Here is a 23,034-nt window from a genome sequence, read left to right as displayed (position 1 = left end):
TGTAAAAAACATCTCTCTCTCTCAAGACACACTGACACAATGTTCAGCAGACCTTTCTCTTCTCTTCATAGTTAAACTCCTTAAACATGAAGTCAGTGATGTTGCTTTCTGACTCACCTCCTCCTCCTGTCAGCATCATGGTGGGACTGACAGATGACCTCCCCATCCTGCTGGAAACCGGACTCGACTGTCCATCTCTGTCTTTACTGTCATGTCTGGACTTGCCATCTCCTACAGAGGCACAACAACATCAACTCAGTAAGTCCTTAAGAGTCAGTCAAAGTAAACTTTATCGTCATCTCTGCCATATACAGTACAGTATACAGGGAGTGCAGAATTATTAGGCAAGTTGTATTTTTGAGGAATAATTTTATTATTGAACAACAACCATGTTCTCAATGAACCCAAAAAACTCATTAATATCAAAGCTGAATGTTTTTGGAAGTAGTTTTTAGTTTGTTTTTAGTTTGAGCTATTTTAGGGGGATATCTGTGTGTGCAGGTGACTATTACTGTGCATAATTATTAGCCAACTTAACAAAAAACAAATATATACCCATTTCAATGATTTCTTTTTACCAGTGAAACCAATATAACATCTCCACATTCACAAATATACATTTCTGACATTCAAAAACAAAACAAAAACAAATCAGCGACCAATATAGCCACCTTTCTTTGCAAGGACACTCAAAAGCCTGCCATCCATGGATTCTGTCAGTGTTTTGATCTGTTCACCATCAACATTGCGTGCAGCAGCAACCACAGCCTCCCAGACACTGTTCAGAGAGGTGTACTGTTTTCCCTCCTTGTAAATCTCACATTTGATGATGGACCACAGGTTCTCAATGGGGTTCAGATCAGGTGAACAAGGAGGCCATGTCATTAGTTTTTCTTCTTTTATACCCTTTCTTGCCAGCCACGCTGTGGAGTACTTGGACGCATGTGATGGAGCATTGTCCTGCATGAAAATCATGTTTTTCTTGAGGGATGCAGACTTCTTCCTGTACCACTGCTTGAAGAAGGTGTCTTCCAGAAACTGGCAGTAGGACTGGGAGTTGAGCTTGACTCCATCCTCAACCCGAAAAGGCCCCACAAGCTCATCTTTGATGATACCAGCCCAAACCAGTACTCCACCTCCACCTTGCTGGCATCTGAGTGGGACTGGAGCTCTCTGCCCTTTACCAATCCAGCCACGGGCCCATCCATCTGGCCCATCAAGACTCACTCTCATTTCATCAGTCCATAAAACCTTAGAAAAACCAGTCTTGAGATATTTCTTGGCCCAGTCTTGACGTTTCAGCTTGTGTGTCTTGTTCAGTGGTGGTCGTCTTTCAGCCTTTCTTACCTTGGCCATGTCTCTGAGTATTGCACACCTTGTGCTTTTGGCCACTCCAGTGATGTTGCAGCTCTGAAATATGGCCAAACTGGTGGCAAGTGGCATCTTGGCAGCTGCACGCTTGACTTTTCTCAGTTCATGGGCAGTTATTTTGCGCCTTGGTTTTTCCACACGCTTCTTGCGACCCTGTTGACTATTTTGAATGAAACGCTTGATTGTTCGATGATCACGCTTCAGAAGCTTTGCAATTTTGAGACTGCTGCATCCCTCTGCCAGATATCTCACTATTTTTGACTTTTCTGAGCCTGTCAAGTCCTTCTTTTGACCCATTTTGCCAAAGGAAAGGACGTTGCCTAATAATTATGCACACCTGATATAGGGTGTGGATGTCATTAGACCACACCCCTTCTCATTACAGAGATGCACATCACCTAATATGCTTAATTGGTAGTAGGCTTTCGAGCCTATACAGCTTGGAGTAAGACAACATGCATGAAGAGGATGATGTGGACAAAATACTCATTTGTTTAATAATTCTGCACTCCCTGTATAGAGAGACGAGATGATGAGGCTCCAGTTCATTCAGTGCAAAATAACAACAATAAATATAGGAAGAGTAAGACATAAATATGCACTTCAAGACTAAGGTAAGGGGAGATATACACTTTGCAGTTGTATGTTGTTTGTTGGTATTTGTCTACAGCAGCAAAAGAAGCTGCAGAGGAAGTAAAGAAACACTCAGTTCCTGTGACATCAGACCTTGACCCATTAAACCTATTATCAAACCAAACCATGCAGCTTATCAATTTGCAGTCCACTTCTTCTTATACACAATATACTATGCAATATATTCCACCCCTGCCTAAAGACAGTCATATTTATTCTGCCAATGAACATTCAGATAGTTGCTGTGAAAGATGAGTGCATCTGACCTGCTCTTTCGTTTATGGCATGTAGTCTGTTTTATCTCAAGAAATAACTCTGTGATCTTTTTGTTGTCCATGTTAAGACGTACTTTCACCATAGCAGACCCACGTCCATCTTTACAAAGGAGTTGAGTGTCAGAGCACTTGGAATCTCTGAGCACCACATTTCAAATGTCCCAGAGGTGTAAGTTAAAGGGGGACGGAGCGACTGCAGGTGCAGTGTCTGTGGTGCTTCAGCATCTGGATAGCGGTATAGAAGAGGAGCAAGCATAAAGGGAGTAACTTTTTTTTAAGTGTCAGGTAATTTCAAATGCTATGTTTTTATGAGTTTAACAAATATCTGCAAACACACAAACTGTTTGTGTGCAGTCTTTGCAGTGAGTTGCTAGCTAAAGATATAGCTGCTGCATTTCCAGGAAGAGAAAAAAATGAGAGCTAACTCAGAAATGATAGTAAAGCTAAGAGCTTTTCAGGGGCATTAGATGAACTGTAATTTAAAAATTAAATGTAATTGTCTTGATGCTCAATTATCCAAGTGAGGAACTCCCACAGAGTTGATTCTGTTCATCTGGACGTTTCAGTAGGAGAAACGGTTCATCAGGATCAGGTGACTGCAGGTTCAAACCTTATAAACAGGACATTTGTACAATGACTGAAACTAGCACCACTTACTGAACAATGGGCTTGGAGGTCTGTTCTGCCTTGAGTTTAGTGCCCCCTACTGGGCCTTGTAAATTGTTGTTAATGTGCATGCACTTTGACCAAGAACAAGAAGTCAGCCATGTTAGTTGGGGTAAATGGCCTGTAGTTATATAGCGCTTTACTAGTCCCTAAGGACCCCAAAGCACTTTACATATCCAGTCATCCACCCACTGGTGATGGCAAGCTACATTGTAGCCACAGCCACCCTGGGGCGCACTGACAGAGGCGAGGCTGCCGGACACTGGCGCCACCGGGCCCTCTGACCACCACCAGTAGGCAACGGGTGAAGTGTCTTGCCCAAGGACACAACGACCGAGACTGTCCGAGCCGGGGCTCGAACCGGCAACCTTCCGATTACAAGGCGAACTCCCAACTCTTGAGCCACGATCGCCCCGATAGACTCCATGCGACGATGTGTTGCACTGCATGAGGCAAATGGTGGTCACACCAGATACTGACCGGTTCTGGGTCCCCAGACCCCCAATAGCGCAAAAAACTGCACATTCCAGGGTGGCCTTTTGTTGTGGGCAGTCTGAGGTACACCTGTGCACTACTCATGATGTCAGATCAGCATCCTGATGTGGCACACCTGTGAGGTGGGATGGATTATCTCAATATAGCAGATGTGCCCACTACCACACATTTGGACTGATTTGTGACCACTGTTTGGGAGGGATGGTTATATTGTGTATCTGGAATGAATTTTAGGTCTCTACGTCCATCCCATGGGGAATGGGAGCAAAAACAAAAGTGTTGCGTTTATATTTTTGTTCAGTGTAAGTTGAAGGGTTCCTGTAATTGTCTGCTGCAATCCTCTTTCTTGTTTATGCCTTCAAAAGCATTGTCTTTTCACTGTGATGCAATGGTGTATGGTAGTGCAATGTAAAATAAGTCACCTGGAGCTTGGATGCTATATCCTGACTCCCGTATCCTTTTGAATGGAGTTTGGCTGGCTGCTGAATTGTGTACATACGCACATATGCACACACACAAGGAGAGCAGTACAGTGAAAAGACGAATACCCAGATGGCTAAACTATACTATTGCAGCAGATTGCAGAGAACATGGACAAAAAATGTAGGAGAAGCCCTTCTGTCACGGCAGGGTGCGCCGGATTGGTTTGACTTCAGGACCCAGATGCAGATGCAGAGAGAAAGGCGTTGCAGGAGACGTGACGTGTTTTTAACCAAAAGCGAGCTTTATTTAGCTGGCTGCAGACAAAACATGAAACTAAGAAAACAAAGAGGAATGTGAACACTGTGTAACTAAAAGACTATGAAACTCAGTGAAAAAACTATGAAGAAACCATGAACACTGAGTAACTATCAAACATAGTGAAGACAAAAACCTATGACACTCTATGACTGAGAGATGACAGACAACACGACGCTGAACACAGGAATATGAAATGCCGTAAGGGACATTATTGCTGAAACGCTCTCACACACACTACTGAAATTTTAGCTCTCACACACACTACTGAAACGCTCTCACACACACTACTGAAACGCTCTCACACACACTACTGAAATGCTCTCACACACACAACTGAAACGCTCTCACACACACAACTGAAACGCTCTCACACACACTACTGAAATGCTCTCACACACACAACTGAAACGCTCTCACACACACAACTGAAACGCTCTCACACACACTACTGAAACGCTCTCACACACACTACTGAAACGCTCTCACACACACTACTGAAACGCTCTCACACACACTACTGAAATGCTCTCACACACACAACTGAAACGCTCTCACACACACTACTGAAACGCTCTCACACACACTACTGAAATTTTAGCTCTCACACACACTACTGAAACGCTCTCACACACACTACTGAAATGCTCTCATACACACTACTGAAACGCTCTCACACACACTACTGAAACGCTCTCTCACACACACTACTGAAATGCTCTCACACACACTACTGAAACAACTGAAACGCTCTCACACACACACACACTACTGAAATGCTCTCACACACACACAACTGAAACGCTCTCACACACACACAACTGAAACGCTCTCACACACACTACTGAAATGCTCTCACACACACACAACTGAAACGCTCTCACACACACACAACTGAAACGCTCTCACACACACACTACTGAAACGCTCTCACACACACAACTGAAACTCTCTCACACACACTACTGAAATGCTCTCACACACACTACTGAAATGCTCTCATACACACTACTGAAATGCTCTCATACACACTACTGAAACGCTCTCACACACACACTACTGAAACGCTCTCACACACACTACTGAAACGCTCTCACACACACTACTGAAATGCTCTCATACACACTACTGAAATGCTCTCACACACACAACTGAAACTCTCACACACACAACTGAAACGCTCTCACACACACTACTGAAATGCTCTCACACACACAACTGAAACGCTCTCACACACACTACTGAAACTCTCTCACACACACAACTGAAATGCTCTCACACACACACAACTGAAACGCTCTCACACACACAACTGAAACGCTCTCACACACACTACTGAAATGCTCTCACACACACAACTGAAACGCTCTCACACACACTACTGAAACTCTCTCACACACACTACTGAAACTCTCTCACACACACAACTGAAATGCTCTCACACACACAACTGAAATGCTCTCACACACACTACTGAAACTCTCTGACACACACAACTGAAACTCTCTCACACACACAACTGAAACGCTCTCACACACACTACTGAAATGCTCTCACACACACAACTGAAATGCTCTTACACACACTACTGAAATGCTCTCACACACACTACTGAAACTCTCTCACACACACAACTGAAATGCTCTTACACACACTACTGAAATGCTCTTACACACACTACTGAAATGCTCTCACACACACAACTGAAATGCTCTTACACACACTACTGAAACTCTCTCACACACACTACTGAAACTCTCTCACACACACAACTGAAACGCTCTCACACACACTACTGAAACTCTCTCACACACACAACTGAAACGCTCTCACACACACTACTGAAACTCTCTGACACACACAACTGAAACTCTCTCACACACACAACTGAAATGCGCTCACACACACACAACTGAAATGCTCTCACACACACAACTGAAATGCTCTCACACACACTACTGAAATGCTCTCACACACACACAACTGAAACGCTCTCACACACACACTACTGAAACGCTCTCACACACACACACTACTGAAACTCTCTCACAAACACAACTGAAATGCTCTCACACACACAACTGAAACGCTCTCACACACACTACTGAAACTCTCTCACACACACAACTGAAACGCTCTCACACACACACTACTGAAATGCTCTCACACACACAACTGAAATGCTCTCACACACACAACTGAAATGCTCTCACACACACAACTGAAATGCTCTCACACACACAACTGAAACGCTCTCACACACACTACTGAAACTCTCTCACACACACAACTGAAACGCTCTCACACACACACAACTGAAATGCTCTCACACACACAACTGAAACGCTCTCACACACACAACTGAAACGCTCTCACACACACACTACTGAAATGCTCTCACACACACAACTGAAATGCTCTCACACACACTACTGAAATGCTCTCACACACACACAACTGAAACGCTCTCACACACACACAACTGAAACGCTCTCACATACACTACTGAAATGCTCTCACACACACAACTGAACCTCTCTCACACACACTACTGAAAAGCTCTCACACACACAATTGAAATGCTCTCACACACACAACTGAAACTCTCTCACACACACTACTGAAACGCTCTCACACACACAACTGAAACGCTCTCAGACACACAACTGAAACGCTCTCACACACACAACTGAAACGCTCTCAGACACACAACTGAAACTCTCTCACACACACAACTGAAACGCTCTCACACACACAACTGAAACGCTCTCACACACACAACTGAAAAACCAAGGCGTTTCAGTTGAACAGGAAGTTAATTCTTGACAAGGAAACTGAAGGAAAAAGTGGTAGATTTCAAACAAACCACTACACAGATGTCTACTCAGCAACCTGCTAGTTAGGGGTGGGTTTTTATAATCGATTTATTGATTAAAATCGATTCTGGCTTGGATAACGTGAAATCGATTCATTAAAATCATGAATTGATTTTTTAATAGAAATTTATTTTGCCCGAAATGCCAGAATCTCAGGTGAAACCTCACAAAATTTCAACAACCACCAAACAGCTAAGACAGTAAATGAGAGCAGGAACACGGCTTCTGCACAAAGACGTAAACACAAAGCGCGGACCCGCGGATCAGAATCAGTGAGATGTCGTCTTTCTCACCCGACGGCACAGACACGGTCAAGGCTGAAAGCCGACAGCTCACTGATTCTGATCTGTCGGTGGATCCGCGCTTTGTTTTCATGCTGGTTTTGCACAGATTCTAAAGCTTTTAGTTTTATCTCTCTCCTAACAATATTGACTGAACCAGCAGCAAAAGAAGATCCAAACTGCGCTTCACTGATCCACCTCAAAGCCAAATCTCTTTTTTTAGAAATTCTGCCACAGGATTAATTTTGTTTAAAGTGTGTTTCTTTAACTTTAGGTAGAATAGGCTATTTCATAAATTTTTAGTATGCTTTATCCAGTGTATATGAAATAGCTAAATTAGAACCATGCCATGTCACCATTCTGTTGTAACTATGAAATATTTTGTCTTTGAAGAAACTACTAACAAATTTCTTATTGCATTTTTATCAAACAGCTGACATTGCCCTGGCAATAAATTTGGGAGCACTGATGAGAAATTATTGTATATCATAAAAATTTTAATCAAATGAAGCAGAGGCAGTGGGACCAGTTCACAAAATTTGTTATATTCTCTTTGAGAACAGTTTAGACAATATTTTTCTGAAAGGTCTGTGTAACTTAGAATGACACCGTTATCATCCAACAAATCTGTTATGAATATAATCTTTTTGTTCAAACCAGTCACTCTTGAAAATTGATTTTTGATTAAGTGTTATTACCCTATTATTCCATAAGGTTGAATTATGGGGAGACGTTGTGGGTAAATCTCATTTTCCCAAAAATGCAAAGTCTGTTTTGGAAAGTTTGATATCTTTATGGGGATTATATTTACCGCAAAATCACATTTCAAAATAAATTCTAATCCTGTATACTATTTTATTAAACAAGGATCATGGGATGTGGAGCTAAGTAGAGTCTGGCTGTGACAGACAAGATTTTAACCATTTAATTCTAAGGGTGCCAACCATAAATTCTAATTCTGGAGTTTTGATACCACCTTTATTGTATTCCTTCACAGGCTGATATCTTTCTATGTAATGGGTTTTATTCCTCCACAAAAATTTGAAAATAACTGTGTTAGCCTTATTAATGCTTTTAGAGGAGATATATAGAGAGTGACAAGGATAAATCAATTTGGAGATGCCTTCAGCTTTAGATAGAATGTTTCTGCCAAAAATAGCGAGGTCTCTGATTAGCCAGTGGCTAAGTGATTTCTTCATCTCCATGATACAGTTAGAAATATTGGTGTCTTTTCTGCTAATTTTTTTTTTTTTTTTTTTTTTAGATATTATTAGCCCTATATATTTAACTTTAGATTCAACTCTAACCAAAGCTATTGAGGAGTCAGAGCTTGTATGAATCGGGAGAAGTTCACATTTTTTGATACTGAGAGATAAACGAAAAGCTTTAGTTTTCTCTACCATGTATTTATCTTTTAAAAAAAATAGATGTATCATCTGTGAATTGACTTATTTTGAAGTCTTTATTAAAAATTGATATTCCTTGTATGTCGTTAGAATTTTTGATTAATAGTGTTAACAACTGAGTTGCCAATATAAAAAGCTTAGGGGAAACAAGACATACTTGCCGAATTCCCTGTTGCACCTTGAATCCATTCCTTGATTCAAGGAAGCTAAAAATATTGTTAAGTAATGCGGCTGCTTCACTTAGGCTACAAGCACAGCCGTCCCCAACCCCCAGGTCCTGGACCAGTACCGGTCTGTGAGTCGTTTGGTACCGGGTCGCAAGAGTTGAGGCTTGAGTTTGAAATTTATGGTTTTCATGGTATTATCGTTTATTTTTATTTTTATATCGTTTATGTGGCGCAAAAAAGGTTGGGGACTGCTGTACTAGCAAGGTTGCTGAGTAGACATCCTTATAGTGTTTTGAAATATACCACTTTTTCCATCAGTTTCCTTGTCAGGAAACAACTTCCTGTTCAGCGGAAATGCCACTGGTTTCAGTGGAGTGCGTGAGTGTATTTCAGTAGTGTGTGTGAGAGCATTTCAGTAATAATGTCCCTTATGGCACCTCATACAGGAAGACTGAGGACTTAAATACACACATGAGGTGATCAGGGGAAGTGGAGACACATGAGGACACAGCTGACTAGAATCAAACATAGTGACAACACAGGGGAGAGAAAAACTAACCACATGAACCCAGAACATGCAATCTACTTCAAAATAAAACAAGAAACTAGACATGACAACACTTAGCTCACAGATCTAAAACACATGATAAATTAGACAAGAATCCAAACATTGAAACCAAGGAAACAATAAATAATGACTGCCTTTAACCTAAACTAAATAGGACTAACACGTGATCACAAAGCTAACATGAGAAGATACAAAAATAAACTCAGAGCGCTGGGTCAGAGGCCCAGGTTGTGACACATTCACTGAAGGAATCGCTGAGCATTAAAGATGAAGCAGTTAAAGATTAAACTTCCCGGTGTTCTAGTTCTACACGCTCATCAAAATCATCTGCGGGTGTTGAGGCAGCACGAGCAAGACCGTTAGTAGAAGCTGCAAAAGCACATGCAACATTTACAGAAAGGGAAATTGCTGTCAAAGTCGACAAAGCAAGATTGGAGGATAATTTAGATGCCCTGCATCTGGAAAAGAGGCTCCAGCTGCCATTGCCCAGACAGAGATATTGGAGGCATCAGCAGAACATCTGGGTGAGGAGCGTTGCAGTAAGAAAAGCCACTCAGCAAAACTTTGAATGAACGTGTAAGTGAATATGGTAGGGACCAGGCCACACGTCTTATTCAACAATCTGAAACGACGTTGCACTTGGCACATGACCAGAACCCAGAGCACCCCACCTGCTTTACGACGCAATGTTCTCAAAACACCTGGAAGGAGGAGGACAATGAAAGTATTAAACAGCATTCCTACTCTCCGCAACTGGATGCCGAAGAACAACTTACCTGTCCAACTACAAGACAAACGTCTCCCCATATTAAAAAACAGGCAACCCTGCAGGAACCATATAGTGACAAATGTCAGGAAAGGGCAAGGTCTGTCACTCCGCGATATGCAGCTAGTCCACCGACGAAGAGTGTGCATCCAGAGTCTGCAGGTATGATGGACATGGCATTGACAAGTATTTAGCACAGAAAGAGCTTGTGAGTACTGGTTTGTAAAAATTTGATGACTGTCCAGAAACCCACAGAGCATGGAGGTCATCTTTCCTTAACACAATAAAGGATTTAGACCTTACAGCCATTGAAGAGTTGAACTTGCTGTTGAAATGGCTTGGGAAAGAGTCGTCAGAGTATGTGAGGCATATGAGAGCAGTTCAGGTAGGCAACCCAGCCTTAAAGCAACCTTAAACATGACTTGGGACAGGTTGGATGAATGTTACGGTGCCCCTGAGGTCATAGGAAGTTCTTTGTTTGAGAAACTGGACAGCTTTCCTAAAATCTCAAAGAAGGACAATCGTAAGTTAAGAGAACTTGGTGATCTTGGTCTAATGGAGCTACTATCAGCTAAGGAGGATGGCTATCTTTACCTGGACACCGCTCATGGCATTGGCCCCAATGTAGAAAAGCTGCCATCACATTCAGTGTGTGTGAATGGTTGGATGACTGGATGTGTAAAGCACTTTGGGGTCCTTAGGGACTAGTAAAAGCACTATACAAATACAGGCCATTTACCATTTACAACGTGCAGGACAAATGGGTTTCTCAAGGATCCAAGTATAAGGAAGAGTATCATACATCCTATCCTCCCTTCTCTTTACTCAGTTTATCTGCCACCAAGCTAAAACAGGGAACGATCCCAGCTTTGCACTTCCAAGCAACTATTCTCCCAAGCTAGAGAGGCCTTCTTAAAGCTTGCAACATTCAGGAAACCAGTTTTAGTGCAAAAGACTACTGTCTCTTCAGCTGCAGATCCAAAGGTAACGGCTAAAGATGAACCAGATAAATATTGTCCCATCCATAACCCACATAGCAAAACTGGTATGGCCCAGATCTGGCCCATACAATGTGCTTAAACATGGCCCACATACCGTAAAGAATGACGGCCCTTTGGTGGCCCAGATCTGGTTTGCCAGAGGTGGCCCACACATGGGCCAATGCAAGGCCAGTTTCAGACACATTGCTGGCCTTGTGCTGGCCCAGAACAGTTTCAACTCTGGCCCCAGATGTCAGCCTAATGTATACCTTAATCAAGCCATGTAATAACAACATGTGCTGGAACATAATAGTGCAAAAGCAACGTGACAAAACTCTGTTCAGACAGTGAATGGACTGATTCTTATATAGCACTTTCCTACTCTCCTGGATTATTCAAAGTGCTCTATACAACATGCCACATTCACCCAATCACACAATTGCTCTAAATTGAGTGCTTCCTAACTACATTGACATGCAGACTGGAAGAGCCAGTAACTTTTGCACTGTCCACTCCTGCTGTGACAAAACAAATTTCCCACGTGTGGGACTAATAAAGGTTATCTTATCTTATCTTATCTTATCTTATCTTATCTTATCTTAAACATGAGTAAACCCTCACTAGGTTTTGGATAAAGTGTACACTCACAGACCTGTCAAACCTGCATTTGAAACGTTGGCTACCATAGAAGTATAGTATTGCAACATGGCATTTGGGTCTTCTAACAACAATAGGAAGATATAAACCTAAATAGTGCCATCATTGCCAGACTTGGCCCACATCTGGTTGACACACACCCTGCCATGACACCAGTCAGTCAGAAGTGCCAGCTTGATGCCAGACCCGCCCCCAGACCTGTTTTCTATGAGCCTGGGCCACATACACCAAATCATAATCGGACCAGATATGGCATGCCATCACAAAAACAGTCCCATCTATGCCAGGCCTGGCCCATATCTGGATGACATACCACTTACCATGCCAGAAGTCAGCCAGCAGTGCCAGCTTGACACCAGATCTGGCCCAAACCTGTCTGCTATGTAGGAACAAGCCTCACCCACCGAGGAAATGCTGTGGCTTTAGATTCAAAACTATTGAGTAACAAAGCCTACTTAAAAGAGCAAGGGATTTGTTTCAGATGCTGGTCATCATCCACACATCTTGCCCTCACCTGCAAAGCTACATTAAAATGTGATGAGTGCAACAGTGACAGCCACAATAAAGCATTATATCCTGGTCCACCACTATGGATAAACAAGTCCTTAGACACTCCAGCAGAGGACAGCGGGGAGGAAGGAAAGCAGGATGCCTTATCATCGCCTGCTGTGAGCTTCCTGTGCACCTGGATACTTCTCCCTGTCAATCTTTACTTGACTGTCTCAGTGACGTTAAACTGTGGATGGCAAATAACTTTTTTAATTTTAATGACCATAAAACGGAAGCAATTTTATGTGGCCCGCATCGCTGTATTGTTTCTCCAGATGCTGATTTCGGTGTTTTGGCCTCTCATCTGAAATGTTCAATTGTAAATCTTGGTGTGAATTTTGATTCCGAACTTACCTTTGATGGTCATGTAAACGGGGTGGTAAAATTGGCTTTTAATCAGATGCCTATCAAAGGTCAAGCCTTTTTTTTAGGATTTAAATATATATTCTTAGTGCTTATTTGCTGATTATTTTGTTTTATGTATTTTAATAAGAGAGGGCCAACTTTGAGTATAAACTAGGTCGCAGGCTGACAGGAAACTGCATGCTTTTGCAGAGCACAGGAGGTGCAGACAGAAATTTGTCACGGTTGTGGGTCAGTTTGACCCAGTATTTTGAGTTGTCATGTTTTTGCAGGTTTATTTTTGTTCCAAAGACATGCAGCTTGTGGGGATAGGTTAATTGGATAATACAAATTGCCACTAGGTGTGAATGTGAGTGCGAATGTGAGTGTGAATGGTTGTCTGTCCTTGTGTGTTGGCCCTGCGACAGACTGGCGACCTGTCCAGGGTGTACCCTGCCTCTCGCCCTATGACAGCTGGGATGGGCTCCAGCGCCCCCCGCGACCCTGAAAAGAATAAGCGGAAGCGAATGGATGGATGGATGGATGGATAGTTTAGTTCCATGTGTCATTTTCTGTCTCTCTCTCTCTGTCGAGTCTGCGTCTTAGTGGGATGGTTTCTTGTTCCTGTTTTATTGTGAAGGTCTGCGTCTCATGTGAGTGTGTTCAGTTTTACCTCTGTCTCGTCTTGTTGATTATTCCCAGCTGTGTCCACCACCTGTGTGTAATTCCCCTGTGTTTCTCTGTGTATTTAAGTCGTGTCCTCTGTCATTGTAGTTGCTGGTCCATCTGTGTATCCACCATGTCTCACCCGTGTGTTCTCCCTGCTGTCCATCTCCTCTGCTCGTTCTCATTCTTGTCCAGGTTTGTGCTCTGTAGTTTAGTTGTTTCCAGTCTAGTTTAGTTCGTGCTCCATTTGCTGTTTGTCCATATTTATTTCGTGTTCAATAAACCACCTTCATTTCTCCACTACTGCCTGCGATTGGATCCTCATTTATTATTTTCACACGGCTCTCCTCACCCGCCGTGACAAAAGTGAAACTAAGCAGAGTGCACTCCAGAGTTGTTTTTATCGAAACTTAGCGTGTGTAGCCGAACTATATATACACCTTGTGATTTTGTCAGAGCTGTGGATGCGTGCTCGTCTCCGCAGTTCTTCATTTCCGGAAATGTAAAATAAAGATAATTTTTTGAGTTTTGACCACTCTGGGTCTAGTCTTTCTTTGCTGCCAAAAGAATTCAAAAGAACGTAATTTCCAAACACAATTTGGAGACTGTTATTCATGCCTTTATTACCTCATGCTTTGCCTATTACGATTCCCTTTTAATTGGGGTTGGGTTGTGATCCGTGTGGTCGCTGAACAACGGTTCACCCCTGAGGAAAAAGGTACCTTTGTCCTACCAGCTGTTGAAGAAAAGGAAATGGAGGAGTCACGGAGCCGTGGGTTTCAGCCACCACTGAGACCATCGACTTTGAGGGGACTCCTGCAGATGGGTGAGTTGTAGCTAACTTGTATACAGTCATGGAGAGTGTTTGTCTGGCCGAGGGGGGGAACGCTGGCCGACTCTGGAGTTCGAGTCTCCGGAGGGAAAATCCTGGTGGTTTGAGACCCCAGGCCTGTGTTCGGGTTTTTGTCCAGCACAGGGACGGTAATTAAAATCCACCGTCGGGAAAAATCCTGGTGGTTTGAGACCCCAGGCTTGTGTTCGGGTTTTTGTCCAGCACAGGGACGGTAATTAAAATCCACCGTCGGGAAAAATCCTGGTGGTTTGAGACCCCAGGCTTGTGTTCGGGTTTTTGTCCAGCACAGGGACAGTAATTAAAATCCACCGTCGGGAAAAATCCTGGTGGTTTGAGACCCCAGGCTTGTGTTCGGGTTTTTGTCCAGCACAGGGACGGTAATTAAAATCCACAGTCGGGAAAAATCCTGGTGGTTTGAGACCCCAGGCCTGTGTTCGGGTTTTTGTCCAGCACAGGGACGGTAATTAAAATCCACCGTCGGAAAAAATCCTGGTGGTTTGAGACCCCAGGCTTGTGTTCAGGTTTTTGTCCAGCACAGGGACGGTAATTAAAATCCACCGTCGGGAAAAATCCTGGTGGTTTGAGACCCCAGGCTTGTGTTGGGAACGGCTCATCACAAGGACAGTGGCTCGAGCACGCAGTTGGGGAGAAGCCGGCCCAGGCCTGTGTTCGGTCCACAGGGACGGCGGTTCGAGTACACTGTTGGGAAATCATTCCTATGTGCAGTGACGGTATTTTAGCACTTTTCTGCCGGTAAGGGAAGAAGGCCATTGCAGAGGACGCTCTGAATGTAAAGGGAAACTGGATCCAGTAAAGCGGCAGGCTTCCACCAGGCGGCCAGGCACAAAACTCAATGCGTGACTGTATGGTAAGAACTGAGTAAAGATTAGATTAGATAGAACTTTATTAATCCCTCGGGTGGGTTCCTCTGGGAAATTCGATTTCCAAAAAAGCACAGCACCGACAGAAGTTACAGAGTTACAGAATATTATATAAAAAACACCCAGCACGCCCCTGCGGGCGGTTTATCCTTCAAGCTCGGGTCCTCTACCAGAGGCCTGGGAGCTTGAGGGTCCTGCGCAGTATCTTAGCTGTTCCCAGGACTGCGCTCTTCTGGACAGAGATCTCCGATGTTGTTCCCGGGATCTGCTGGAGCCACTCGCCTATCTTGGGAGTCACCGCACCTAGTGCTCCGATTACCACGGGGACCACCGTTACCTTCACCCTCCACATCCTCTCGAGCTCTTCTCTGAGCCCTTGGTATTTCTCCAGCTTCTCGTGTTCCTTCTTCCTGATATTGCTGTCATTGGGAACCGCTACATCGATCACTACGGCCGTCTTCTTCTGTTTGTCTACCACCACTATGTCCGGTTGGTTAGCCACCACCATTTTGTCCGTCTGTATCTGGAAGTCCCACAGGATCTTAGCTCGGTCATTCTCCACCACCCTTGGGGGCATCTCCCATTTTGACCTCGGGACTTCCAGGTTATACTCGGCACAGATGTTCCTGTACACTATGCCGGCCACTTGGTTATGGCATTCCATGTATGCCTTGCCTGCTAGCATCTTGCACCCTGCTGTTATGTGCTGGATTGTCTCTGGGGCATCTTTACACAGCCTGCACCTGGGGTCTTGCCTGGTGTGATAGACCCCAGCCTCTATGGATCTTGTACTCAGAGCTTGTTCTTGTGCTGCCATGATTAGTGCCTCTGTGCTGTCTTTCAGTCCAGCTTTGTCCAGCCACTGGTAGGATTTCTGGATATCAGCCACCTCCTCTATCTGCCGGTGGTACATACCGTGCAGGGGCCTGTCCTTCCATGATGGTTCCTCGTCTCCCTCCTCTTTCTTGGGTTTCTGCTGCCTGAGGTATTCACTGAGCACTCGGTCAGTTGGGGCCATCTTCCCAATGTATTCTTGGATGTTCCTTGTCTCATCCTGGACTGTGGTGCTGACACTCACCAGTCCCCGGCCCCCTTCCTTCCGCTTAGCGTACAGCCTCAGGGTGCTGGACTTGGGGTGAAACCCTCCATGCATGGTCAGGAGCTTTCTTGTCTTTATGTCAGTGGCTTCTATCTCCTCCTTTGGCCAGCTTATTACCCCAGCAGGGTACCTGATCACGGGCAGGGCGTATGTGTTGATGGCCCGGATCTTGTTCTTACCATTCAGCTGACTCCTCAGGACTTGCCTGACCCTCTGCAGGTACTTGGTGGTTGCAGCCTTTCTAGCAGCCTCTTCATGGTTCCCATTTGCCTGCGGGATCCCCAGGTACTTGTAACTGTCCTCTATGTCTGCAATGTTGCCTTCTGGTAGTTCAATCCCCTCAGTTCTGACTACCTTCCCTCTCTTTGTTACCATCCGACTACACTTCTCCAGTCCGAACGACATTCCAATGTCATTGCTGTATAGCCTGGTAGTGTGGATCAGTGAATCGATGTCTCGTTCACTCTTGGCATACAGCTTGATGTCATCCATGTACAGGAGGTGGCTGACAACTGCTCCGTTCCGTAGTTGGTATCCGTAGCCAGTCTTGTTAATGATCTCACTGAGGGGGTTCAGGCCTATGCAGAACAGCAGTGGGGACAGAGCATCTCCTTGGTAGATCCCGCACTTGATGGTAACTTGTGCTATGGGCTTGGAGTTGGCCTCTAGTGTTGTACGCCACATCCCCATTGAGTTCCTGATGAAGGCTCTTAGGGTCCCATTGATCTTGTACAATTCTAGGCATTCCAGTATCCAGCTGTGGGGCATTGAGTCATAGGCCTTCTTGTAATCAATCCAGGCAGTGCACAGGTTGGTCAGTCTGGTCTTGCAGTCTCGGCTGATTGTTCTGTCTACCAGTAGCTGGTGTTTTGCGCCTCTGGTATTCTTGCCAATTCCTTTCTGTGTCCCGCTCATGTATTGACCCATGTGCCTGTTCATCTTAGCCGATATGATGCCTGACAGGAGCTTCCATGTAGTACTGAGGCAGGTTATTGGTCGGTAGTTGGAGGGGACCGGTCCCTTCTTGGGGTCCTTGGGGATCAGGACCGTCCGGCCTTCAGTTAGCCATTCCGGGTGTCTTTCGTTAACTAGCAGCTGGTTCATTTGTGCTGCCAGACGCTCGTGGAGTGCAGTCAGCTTCTTCAGCCAGTAGGCGTGAACCATGTCGGGCCCTGGTGCTGTCCAACTCTTCATACTGGAGACCCTTTCTTGGATATCTGCCACTGTGATGGTTACTGGACCCTGTTCAGGGAGGTCGCTGTGGTCTGCCCTCAGATCCTCTAGCCACTGAGCATTGCCGTTATGGGTTGCATCCTTCTCCCATATGCTCTTCCAGTATTGCTCCGTCTCCAGCCTTGGTGGTGCTGTTCTCTTATTGTTCCCTTGCCACTGAGAGTACACCTTTGCTGGTTCTGTGGAGAACAGCTGGTTTATTCTCCTGCCTTCTATCTCTCTGGTGTACCTCCTCAAGCGGCTGGCCAAGGCTGTGAGTCTTTGCTTGGCAGTTTCCAAGGCCTCAGGTATGGACAACTTGCTGTATTTCTTAGGCACCTTATTTGTCGCACCTTTCTGCAACTCCGTTAGTTGGCTAACCTCCCTCCGTGCTACTTTGATCTTGCCCTCTAGCCTCCTTCTCCATGGAGGGTACTGCCCCTTGTGGCTGTTCAACTTGTAGCCAAGCATCTCACTGATCACTGCTGCCGTATTGTAGATCAGCTTGTTAGTGTCGGTAATCGTGGTTGTAGGTATTGCCCGTAGTGCTGCATTAACATCATCTAGCAGACCTTCTGAGGGTACTTCACGTAATCTTGGTAACCGGCTACGGGGGATCCAGGTTTCAAGCTTGGCCATGATCCTATTTTTCAGGTCAGTTCCTCTCGCACTCAACGATCCTTCTCCTATCGCACTTGGGGCTATGTACCCAATCTCGGGTGGGGGTGATGATATATATATATATATATATATATATATATATATATATATATATATATATATATATATATATCACACACACACACACACATATATATAAATACAGAGACAATATAAATAAAATATACGAAGGGGATAAATAGAATAAATAGGAATAAAAATAAAAATACAAGTGAATTGCACATTTCAAGTATTGAGTCTATTGCACCGTTGACTATTTACAAAAGTATTGCACAAGGTATTGTACAGTGAGGTGAAGAGGCACTACAGCTTAGTTGTTCCCCCCTCCTTTGTCCTCCTGTTTCCCCTCCCTCTCCCCTCCAGGGAGGAGTTAAACAGTCTGATGGCGTGTGGGACAAAGGAGTTTTTAAGTCTGTTAGTTCTTGTCTTTGGGAGAAGCAACCTGTCACTGAACAGACTCTTCTGGTTGTTAATGGCCGTGTGCAGAGGATGCCCAGCATTGTCCATAATGTCCATCAGTTTCTTTAGTGTCCTTTTCTCTGCCACTGTCACCAGAGTGTCCAGCTTCATGCCGACCACAGAGCTAGCCCTCCTGATCAGTTTCTCCAGCCTGGATGAGTCCTTCTTTGCTGTGCTGCTCCCCCAGCACACCACAGCATAGAAAAGTACTCCAGCAACCACTGACTGGTAAAACATCCTCAGGAGCTTCCTGCAGATGTTAAAAGACCTCAGCCTCCTGAGGAAGTACAGTCGGCTTTGGGCTTTTTTATACAGGTGCTCTGTGTTGCATGACCAGTCCAGTTTATTGTCCACCCACAGCCCGAGGTACTTGTACTTGTTGACCACCTCCACCTCCTCCCCCTCTATCTGAACCGGCAGTGGACCTTCTCTGGACCTCCCGAAGTCCACAACCAGTTCCTTAGTCTTTGAGGTGTTGAGTTGCAGGTGGTTTGTGTGACTCCATGCGAGAAAGTTCCTCACCAGACTTCTGTACTCCTCTTCCTGATCATCCCAGATACACCCCATGATGGCTGTGTCGTCTGCAAACTTCTGAATATGGCATAATTCAGAGTTGTAGCAGAAGTCAGAGGTGTACAGGGTGAAGAGAAGAGGGGACAGCACAGTTCCCTGTGGTGCTCCTGTGCTGCTGACCACTGTGTCAGACGTGATGTCCTTCAGCCTGACGTACTGTGGTCTGTCGGTGAGGTAGTCGAAGATCCAAGCCACCAGGCAGGGGTCCACCTCCATCCTGTTCAGTTTTTCTTGAAGCATACAGGGCCGGATGGTATTAAAGGCACTGGAAAAGTCAAGAAACAGGATCCTGACCGTGCCTTTTCCCCCATCCAGGTGTGAGTGGGCTCTGTGTAGGAGGTACAGGATGGCATCCTCCACTCCGACACCCGCCTTGTATGCAAACTGTAGTGGGTCCTGGGCATATTGTACCTGTGGTCGGAGGAGGTTGAGGAAGAGCCGCTCTAGAGTCTTCATAAGATGTGACGTCAGTGCCACCGGTCGGAAGTCATTCAGCTCATTGGGCCGGTTCTTTTTGGGGACCGGGACGATGCAGGATGTCTTCCATAGGGCGGGCACTCTCCCCAGTCGCAGACTGAGGTTGAAGACTCGTTGTAGCGGCTCCCCAAGTTCAGCAGCACACGCCTTAAGCATCCTAGGACACACCTTGTCTGGGCCTGCTGCCTTTCTGGGGCGAAGCTTCCTCAGTTGTCTCCTGACCTGATCCACTGTGACACTGGGAGATGTTTGGGAGGAGGGGAGGGGGGGAGATGTCTTGCTGCTGAGAGAGGGATTGGAGGAGGGGGGTGTCATGGTGTCAGGAAGGGGGGGAAGCGAGGGAGGCAGGAGAGTGGGGAGAGGACTCTGTAGTGAAGGTGAGGGTGGGGGGGTTGTGGGCTGGTCAAACCTGTTGAAGAAGTTGTTGAGTTCGTTTCCCTTCTCCACAGTCCCCCCCACTGTGCTTTTCTTGGTGTTGTGGCCTGTGATGGTTTTCACACCATTCCAGACCTCCCTCATATTGTTCCTCTCCAACTTCTGCTCCACCTTCCTCCTGTAGGTGTCCTTTGCTTCCCTCAGGCAGCGTTTCACCTCCCGCTGTGCTGCCTTCATCTCCTCCTTCACTTTGCTCTTGAAAGCCTTCTTCTTCATGTTGAGGACAGATTTGACTTCCTGTGTTACCCACGGTTTGTTAATAGGATAACACCGTACCGTCTTAGCAGGGGCGACTGTGTCCACACAAAAGTTGAGGTAGTCTGTAAGACAGTGTGTCGCCCCCTCTATGTCCTCACCATGTGGGCTCAGGAGCACATCCCAGTCTGTGGTGTCATAACAGTCCCTCAGAGCATCCTCCTTTTCTGGGGTCCATCTCCGGATGGAGCGCGTTGTGACTGGCTGCCTTTGGACGAGGGGTGTGTATTGTGGTTGTAGGTAAACCAGGTTGTGGTCTGACTTCCCTAGTGGGGGGAGGGGGGTGGCTCTGTATGCATCTCTCACATTAGCATACAGTAGGTCAATTGTCCTGTTGCTCCTTGTGGGACAATTCACAAACTGGTGAAAAGCAGCCAGAGTAGAGTCCAGTGTGGCATGGTTAAAGTCTCCAGATATAATAATGAAAGCCTCGGGGTTTTGTGTCTGAAGTCTTGCTGTGACTGTGTGTATTTTCTCACAGGCAGCTGTTGCGTCGGCCCTTGGAGGGATGTAAACACACACACAGATCACATGACTGAACTCCCGAGGTAGATAATATGGCCGCAAGCTAACAGCTAGCAGCTCCAGGTCCGGACGGCATACCGAAGCTTTAACGGAGACGTGTCCAAGGTTACAGTATCTGTTGTTAACGTAGACAATGAGTCCCCCACCTCTGCTTTTTCCGCTGGCCTGCGTGTCCCTATCGGCTCTCACGGATGTAAAACCGCATAGGTCTACGTTAGCCTGCGGCGTTAGCTCGGTTAGCCACGTCTCCGTGAAGATAAACAAGCTGCACTCACGGTATAGTCTGTGGTTGTTCAGAGCGCACAGTTCATCAATCTTATTCTGTAACGAGTTCACGTTGCCCATGATCACTGTCGGGATTGATGGTTTGAATCGCCTCCGGTGATCCGCTCTCCTCGCTCCAGCTTTGCAGCCTCTGTAGCTCCTCTTTAGCTCGGCCGGGATGTTGTGTCGCATGCCGGTCTGTCCCTTTGTTTTTAGTGCCAGCAGCTCCGCTCTCGAATAGATGAAGGAACTGGTTCCAGAAGTTTTAAAAAGTGCATTATCCATCTTGTATCGCTATATCTAAGAGGTATAAGTAGAGGAAGGTGAAAAAAAGTTTGAAAAGCCTAGTCTAAAAAAGTTAAAGTTAATAAAAAAGGTGCGGTGTTGCAGAGCTACTTGGAAAGGCTGCCGTCACTCCAGCGCCATCTTAAATTCTAAATGTGTGGTGTGTAAGATTGCAGAGAATGATTGTGTGGGAAAAGTTGATGTGTGTGTAAAAACAGTGAGAAATGGGGTTAAAAAATGTTGGAAAAAAAAGAGAGAGGAGTATAGAAATGTGTATAACAGTTGTTTCCAACTAGAGGGAGAGGGTGGTACTGCAGGCCACCTGCTCCCCTGGGGTGGACACACAAACATTTATTTTTTTAGCAGACGAAAATAGGAAGAGGGTTTGGTGTTTTTCAACGTAGAACAACTACAATCTCTCTGGGTTTTTAAGAAAAGGGAGTTCAGAACCAGAGAGAGGGGTGTTGTTTTAAGCAGTGATAAGAATGATCAAAATGTCTCAGTGTGTCACTTGCAGGTGAAGAGCAGACCCGGATCAATTTTCCACGTGCAGCAGTCGGAAGAAAATTGTAGGTTTACACCATTAGAAACACTCAAGCCAAGTTTTGGCTGAATTGTTTTACAGCTTAACTTCCATGTGTTTTTCACCCTGAGAACACAAGCTCCAAGAATCTCTCCCTGAAGACAAGAAATGCAGTTCCAGAACAACGAGATGGATCTCAAGAGCTCACAGCAGCATCCTGAGCAGTGAAGAAAAGGTCCAGCAGCAGCAGCTGTGCAAGACAGCGGCAGCGAGGAGAAAAATGGCACCATCATGACTGGATGGATGGATGTGCATTTCCAACGAGCTGCAACTTCACTGTGTGTGAATGGACCTTTGAAAAGACTGCCTGAGTTGGACATTTGCCACTTTTGGAGCAAAATGGCAAAATGAGACAGTGGAAAAGACAGGACAAAGCTGAAAGACAATAGATTCTCACTGGACTGCTGCAAAGAGGGGAGATGGGATGAGACCACAGTGGAAGGAGCAGGGAGGACATGGAGGAAGCTGTTTTAGTGTGGGGAATGAAATTTGGGTTTAGGAAACTGGGAAGAAAGAACGACTGCCTTACGTGGAGAATTGAAAAGTGTCTGGAGCACCGCAAAGAGGAGAGGTACACAAAATTACACAAACAGAAAAATGCATTAATCCTACTAACACACACACACATGCAATGAAACTCATGAAGATCAAACAGTATTTTAAGCGTTTCTGTTACCATCATCTTGTCCGGTTCACTTAGTGGGTTAAGAAGTGATACAAGTATTATTTTTGGGGAAGGATGATTGAACCATAGCAGGGGTGAACAGAATGCTGCAGGGGCGTCAGATGAGTGGGGACTAATAGATTATTGAGTTTCTTGTTTCTGATGTGTGGGGGAGGTCTTATCATGACACACATCTGGGTACATTGGAAAACAAAACTCATCATCCATCCATCCATCCATTCGCTTCCGCTTATCCTTTTCAGGGTCGCGGGGGGCGCTGGAGCCTATCCCAGCTGTCATAGGGCGAAAGGCGGGGTACACCCTGGACAGGTCGCCAGTCTGTCGCAGGGCT

At 45.4% G+C, this 23,034-nt stretch overlaps 1 protein-coding gene across 5 annotated transcripts in view; it reads right to left on the bottom strand.

Moving 5' to 3' along the window:
• nyap2a (neuronal tyrosine-phosphorylated phosphoinositide-3-kinase adaptor 2a) overlaps positions 1–23,034 on the bottom strand; it is a 78,425-nt gene that overhangs the window by 28,849 nt on the left and 26,542 nt on the right. For all 5 annotated transcript variants that reach the window (XR_013901482.1, XM_026191738.2, XM_080289138.1 and 2 more), the window contains exon 6: positions 118–231. Coding sequence is in view for 4 of the 5 variants with exons in the window: in XM_026191738.2 (XP_026047523.1) it covers positions 118–231 (114 nt within the window). In the remaining variant the exon portion in view is untranslated. The remainder of the gene's footprint in view (positions 1–117; positions 232–23,034) is intronic.

This window comes from Astatotilapia calliptera, chromosome 14, assembly GCF_964374335.1.
Source record: "Astatotilapia calliptera chromosome 14, fAstCal68.1, whole genome shotgun sequence".
Taxonomy (NCBI): Eukaryota; Metazoa; Chordata; class Actinopteri; order Cichliformes; family Cichlidae; genus Astatotilapia; species Astatotilapia calliptera.
This window is presented reverse-complemented; position numbering and strand designations above follow the sequence as displayed.